Source organism: Gavialis gangeticus, unplaced genomic scaffold, assembly GCF_001723915.1.
Source record: "Gavialis gangeticus isolate Ggan-Ray unplaced genomic scaffold, GavGan_comp1, whole genome shotgun sequence".
NCBI lineage: Eukaryota > Metazoa > Chordata > Crocodylia > Gavialidae > Gavialis > Gavialis gangeticus.
In genome coordinates this window covers 35,889,742-35,896,177 of record NW_017728993.1, presented here as the reverse complement: position 1 = coordinate 35,896,177, position 6,436 = coordinate 35,889,742, and the positions used below count along the sequence as shown (strand labels likewise).

At 47.3% G+C, this 6,436-nt stretch overlaps 1 protein-coding gene across 2 annotated transcripts in view; it reads left to right on the top strand.

Moving 5' to 3' along the window:
- Positions 1 to 6,436, top strand: part of COL24A1 (collagen type XXIV alpha 1 chain) — a 301,453-nt gene that overhangs the window by 228,075 nt on the left and 66,942 nt on the right. For both annotated transcript variants that reach the window (XM_019501556.1, XM_019501555.1), the window contains 2 exons: positions 1,383 to 1,436; positions 2,040 to 2,093. In XM_019501556.1, coding sequence (XP_019357101.1) covers positions 1,383 to 1,436; positions 2,040 to 2,093 — 108 coding nt within the window. The remainder of the gene's footprint in view (positions 1 to 1,382; positions 1,437 to 2,039; positions 2,094 to 6,436) is intronic.

Below are 6,436 nucleotides of genomic sequence, written 5' to 3'. Positions count from 1 at the left end.
AAGGGAGGTGGTGCTCTCCCCTACCCTGGGGGTCTTCCAGAGGAGGTTAGATAGGCATCTGGCTGGGGTCATCTGAACCCAGCACACTTTCCTACCTATGCAGGGGGTTGGACTCGATGATCTATTGAGGTCCCTTCTCACCCTAACATTTATGGATCTATAATCTAAATTATTAGTGAAATTATCATCAACCCTGACACAAAGCATAACACCTAACCTCCACGGCTCTTCCCCTCCCCATGCCTCTTCCCCCACAGACTTACGTGCTGGGTGTGGGGGGAGAGGGCATGTGTGCATACATGCATGCACTCAGCTCCCCCCCAAATATTTTTTCTGCCTCTGCCTATGTATCTATCCCTTATCTAGCTAGCTATTCAATATCCTCCCTGGCATTCACCATTTTTGGTTTAAAGATACCAGAGGAAACATGTCCAAGCATTCTGTTCAATAGCCATTAATAGATTTATCATCCATGAATTTATCCAGTCTTTTCTGAACCTGGCTATGCCACCTGCCTCCACCACCTTCTATGATAATGAATTCCATAAGTTAACTGTGCACTGCATAAAAAGTACTTTCTCTTGCTAGTTTTAAACCTGTCACCTACTAATTTCAGTGGGTGTCCCCTAGTTCTAATATTCTAAGACTTGATGAACAACAGTTCCCTGTTCACTTGGTCCACAGTCTTCATGATTTTGTAGACCTCCCATATCCCCCCTCAGCCTTCTCCTTTCTGAACTGAAGAGTCCTAGCCATATTAGTCTCTCCTAGTATGGTTCCATGCCACTGATCATTTTGGTTGCCCTTCTCTATACCTTTTCTCATTCTACCGCTCCATTTGAGATGCGGGGACCAGAATTCCATGCAGTATTCAAGATGTGGGTGCACCATGGATTTGTATAGTGGCCCAATGATGTTCTCCATTTTGTTTTCAATGCCCTTCTTAATTATGCCATTGTAAATTCAGAGGTTATTAAAATTTATTCTCTGAAAGAAAATATCTATTATTTCTTGATAGAAAATATCTATAAATTCTTAGGTTGTATGGATATGTCTGGAACCTCCAAAGAATGTATGCCCTTGGCTTGCCATCTAAAACCTACTGAAAACCTAAGTCAAGGCTTGAAAATCAGGATTTTGTTCCTACTGCTTGTATTTCATTAAGATGCAAAATAATGGTTCTGTTGAATGTGTACCACATTATATTCTCTTTCATTACAGCTGGTCAGACCACAGGACAGTGTCCTCTTGCTTCTAGCTGCCAGCCCTATGGCTGTCCTAGTGCCTCGTGTAGCTTTTAGGCTGAGTCTTTACTGTTTTATATGACAGCTATAAAATCACTTTTAGCCGCAACGTGTAACAGTACCTCTTGTACCATACAGGGACCTCCTGGCCCTGAAGGGGAGCCTGGCCTGCCAGGAGAACCAGGTGAAAAGGTATGTGGTGAACTTATTTTCTTCTGTGCCCTCAAACTACTTCACTCATTTTAGTAAAACCAGATCAAGTCTCAAGTGTTAATTTGGCTTCTCAAGAAAGTAAGCAATAATAAAAAGAAAATGAAACTTCCAAGAAAAATTATGCATCCTTTTCATCAATAACATGACTAGGAAAGGACAAGGGAGATTCTAACCACAGACACCAGTTTAGGGAGCCCAGGCCCTGGCAGCCACAGCCAGGCAGTGTGCAGGGAAGCTGCCCTGGCCCTGGCCCTGACCCCAGCAAGGCAGTACACAGGGGGCCTGCCACACACCCAACCTCAGCAAGATAGTGTAAAGGGAGACAGCCCTGGCAGCAGCAGCTGTCAAGTAAAAGCCTCCCGTGCTTTCTTCAGCCACTGTTGTCCTCCCCTCTGTAGCTGTCAGATACTTGGCACAGCATCCTCATTGTGCCCCCTCCCTCCCCCCTGTGTCTGCTCAGGGTGCAAAAATCACTAGTTTCACCTCTGCTCTTCATCCCTGTTGCCATTAGTAATGCTTGTCATCATTAGAGGCGTTGCTCCCAGCAGCTGACTGTTTTAATTTCCACATGGTATATTCCAGGGAGACATCGGACCTGCTGGTAAGGCTGGTGAACCTGGAGAACAAGGTTTAAGGGTGAGTGACAAATATGAATCTATTTCCTAAAGGGAAAGTGTGTTGAATTTCAGAAATGTCTTTGTGTACTGAAGTATAATAACCTTTGTGTACCAGAGCAATTTAATCAGGAATCTCTGATATTTTTAAAGAGAAGTTTTGTGTTGTAACAGATTAGTGGTCTGAGCATGTAAGTAGGAGCCAAGAACTCCTGACAATCACACTTAACTTTGAAGGTGGCACCTTTGCTAACTCAGGGCATGTCTACAAAGCACAGTGCTGCGCGACCCAGCACCAAACAAGCTGGTTCAGGTATCAGAGCGGCATAGGTGAGTTAACCTAGCCTGTCCCCCAGGCTAGGTTTCAGCAGGATTACCCTTTGTGAACTACTACACTAATGCATTTATATTGCTTCCAGTGCCTGAACTGCCTCATTCAGAGCTGGTTCAAATATCTTGGTATGGCACTACACTGGGCTGCTTAAAACACACACTTATTTATTCTCTGTATCCTCATCACTGCCCAACAATTCACCAACTTTTCTAGGGTGATGATTGTGTGTAAAATTCTTTGAAGGTGGATTACTAAAGTGACCATATGTCCTAGTTTAGCCAGGACAATTCCATATTTCAGAGGCCATTCCTGGCTGACTCTTGGGAATTATAATGGGCATCCCAGAAATGCAGGGGCACAGGGTGCAGTCTGGCTGAGAGTCAGAGTGGCATAGAGTGCATTGCAGGCAGGCGCCACTGCCTGCCCAGTATGCCATCCCACCCCACTTCTGAGAGTGCAAGGAGGGGGGAAGGCAATGTCCCAGATAAATATCTCAGATGTTCCAGATTTCCTAATGGTGAGCCTAATTATTAGGGACCTAAGCAAAATAGTGAGTTTGCAGATCTAATAGAAAATGCACTGAAATGCGTATCAACCAAAGCAATAGTTTTCCTAATCAACATAAACTGAAATATGTAATGTAAACTTAAGTTGCGGATGGTTCTGTAGGGAATGGGCCTGAGGAGGGAGCTGCTTTAATTAGCTAGGAACTGGGAGACCAACCTAGCTTCTGTTAGAAGATGAAAAATTACTAAAATGAATCAAATGTTTTATTTTCTTCCTGTTGTAACAATATTATTATATTTTCTCACCTTTCATCTTTTGAGTGTAGTCCTACTCTGGTTAGCCTTATCTTCCCACTTTGGGTTAGTTTCTCTCAACGACTAATGATTTTTCCTTGTAAGCGTATCAAGTGGTTTACTTGGATCAGCTTTTTGCATCAGTTAGCTCTGATTTCCTAGACCTGAGTCCCCCTTTTTCTTTCTTGAACTTTGGGGTTTTTCATAGCTGGAATCAGAGAACTGTGGAGAGTTTAGGATAACATAGTTATAACAAATTTTCTCTAGAAAGATTGTCTGCAACGCTATAAACTAGACGCTTCCTAATTTCACTTTTAGATTATGGTTACATGTTTCATTAATTCTTCACTACTACTTCCATTTCCTTTACAAAATCGCATTTGAGGTAGGTTCCAAGATTCTGCTAATTCTATGAGAAGAGTTAGTTCCAGGCAGTAGTCGATATTAAATAGTAAACACTTGTTGGACCACCATGTCATACTTCAGTTATTCTTTATATTGTGGTGCACTTGCTGTTTGCTGTACGTTCAAAATATGGTTTTTGAGTGTTCTGTTTCTTTGAGGATCAAATTCTTAGGTAATGGACACATGATTGGGTTAACCCACAGAAAGTCAAGTTGTCCTGATTAAACCAAGATGCAAACAATGACACTAAGGATAGAAGTTATGTAGCCTGGTGTAACCCTGCCCCAATGGTGGCCAATTTACTTGTGGACCAATTAGGGACCATTTTCTCATGTTGTCTAAAGCTGTCTTTCAAATACACAACCTGGTTGCTTGGGTATAACTGTCACAATTAGATTCTCTCCAGGCTTTTGCCTCAAGCTGTGCTTATGCATTACTGTATCTTTTAGCCTTAAAGAGCTAACTACTAGGGCTGTGTGAAACGGCACCATTTTGTTTCAATATCCACTTCACCATTTTGAAGGGACAGCGTTTCATTTTGTTGTTTTGTTTCAAAGAACTCTTCCATTTTGTTTTGTCGAAACTGTTTCACTGTTTCAACACATTACAACATTTTGCCCATAGGCTAAAATGGGGAATCATTTTTTCTATGCCTATAACTTTGTCATTTCTTACCTGATTTGGATGAAAATTGCAGGGATGGTAGCCCCTTCTGAGGGCATGAATCCTGACATCGTTCAAGGAGATAGGTGCAGGGGGGGTGGGTTGTGAAACTGCACCTCAAACAGTTGAAAGCAAAACTCGTATCACTTGCTGGCAGCAGCAGCCTCCTGTCATCTCGCATGCAGATCTGGGGGCCTGCACCCCCGGGAGGGCTGTGCCAGACTCCTCCTGGGGGCGTGGTCCCCCAGATCTGCATGTGGGATGACAGGAGGCTTCCCCTGCTGCCTGGGACTGGTGCTGGGCAGGCTAGTGCTGCCGCTGGCCCCAGGCAGTAACAGCAACCTCCTGTCATAGCACATGCAGATCTGGGGTCCCACGCACCACAGAAGGCCCACACTTCATGGTAGCATTGGGAGGGCAGGTGGGGGAGGCTACAGCAAATTTTGGGGTGGCAGCAGCCCCCCTTTCATCGCTGTGACCTGCCACAAGCTCTGGGAAGAGCCCAGTGCCACCCCTGCTGCAGCCCTGGGAGCAGTGGATGCTGCCTGCCTGTAGCCGATGGACTGCACCATGCCAGGGGGGTCAGGGCATGATACAGCCCAGCGGTTGCAGGCAGGCGGCATCCACTGCTCCTGGGGCTGCAGCAGGGGTGGCACTGGGCTCTTCCCAGAGCTTATGGCAGGTCACAGTGATGAAAGGGGAGGCTGCTGCCACCCCAGAATTTGCTGTACCCTCCCTAGCAGCTCTGCCAGCCCCACAGAACTGAGCCTGATGGCGAGAGGTGGGGGAGAGCCAGGGCTGCACTCAGAGTCAGGGCTGTGCTCTGAGCAGCTCTGCCACTGGCTGTCCTGCCACTGGGCTGAGCTCTGTAGGGAAGACCCCGGCACAGCCCCCCAGCCCGCAGCCCTCCCATTGCAGCTGGTGCTGGTGGCCCCCCGGGAAGAGCTGGGGGAAGTGATCAGAGACCTGGGGGAACGATCGGGGAGCTGGGGAATCCAACGGGGAGCTGGGGGAATGTTCAGGGACCTGAACATTCTCCCAGCTCCCGGTTCAATTTTCCAGCTCCTGGTTCATTTCCCCCAGCTCTCTGATTGCTTCCCCTGCTCTTCCCAGAGGGCATGGCCCCCCCAGATCTGCACACTGCAGTTTCAGTGGCAGCCTGCTGAAACCCCATGGACAGATCAGGGGCTCACGTCCCCCAGGAAGAGCTGAGGAAATGACCGGAAGGCTGGGGAATCGAACAGGGAGCTAGATGTCAGTATCACAGAGCAGTTCTTCCCCACTCCTCCCCCTCCCTCTCCCTCTCCTCAGTTTCTGTTTAGCTGCAGCAAGCCCAGCTTCAAAACTCAAAACGTGACAAAACTTTCAAAACATTTTGAGTGCTCCTGTTTCATTTTGAAGCAAGGCAGCAGCCCTAGATTTCAGGAGGGTGGACTTCAATGAGCTAAGGAGAATAGTCGGGGAAGCAGAGGTCCCAGATGGGAGGGGACCCAGGTGTCCAAGAAAAGTGGTCACTCCTTAAGGAGATGATCCTCCAGGCCCAAAGGGAGGTAATCCCAACATGGATCAAAGGGGGCAGGAGGGCGCAAAAGCCCCCATGGCTCACCAAAAGCATCCGGAAGTGTCTCCTAGCTAAAAGGGAGGTGTACACCCAATGGAAGGGAGGAGCCATCACCAGGGAGGATTATATTGCGGTTCCTCGGGGATGCAGGGGGATAGTCAGGAAGGCCAAGGCAGAGATGGAACTGGGACTAGCTTCCCAGAGCAAGGACAACAAGAAGTCTTTTTTTAAATACATAGGGAGCAAAAAGAAAGTTCCAGGTAACATGGGGCTCCTGCAGGACATGCTAGGAAATGTGGTCGTCACACCAGATGACAAAGCTAACATATTTAATGATTTCTTTGCCTCCATTTTCCTGAGCAGGGACCAGAACAGCCACCCCCCCTCTGGGCCCCCCTCAGACGCCAGGGGAGTCGCACCTAGGCCAAGGGTTAGTGAGGAACTAGTTAGGGAACTTCTGGAGGGATTGGATGTATTCAAATCAGCTGGTCCGGACAATCTCCACCCTAGAGTACTGAGGGAATTAGCTGAGGTCATTGCAGGACGCCTGGCACAGCTTTACAAGCACTCATGGTGCTCTGGAGTGGTGCTAGAGGACTGGA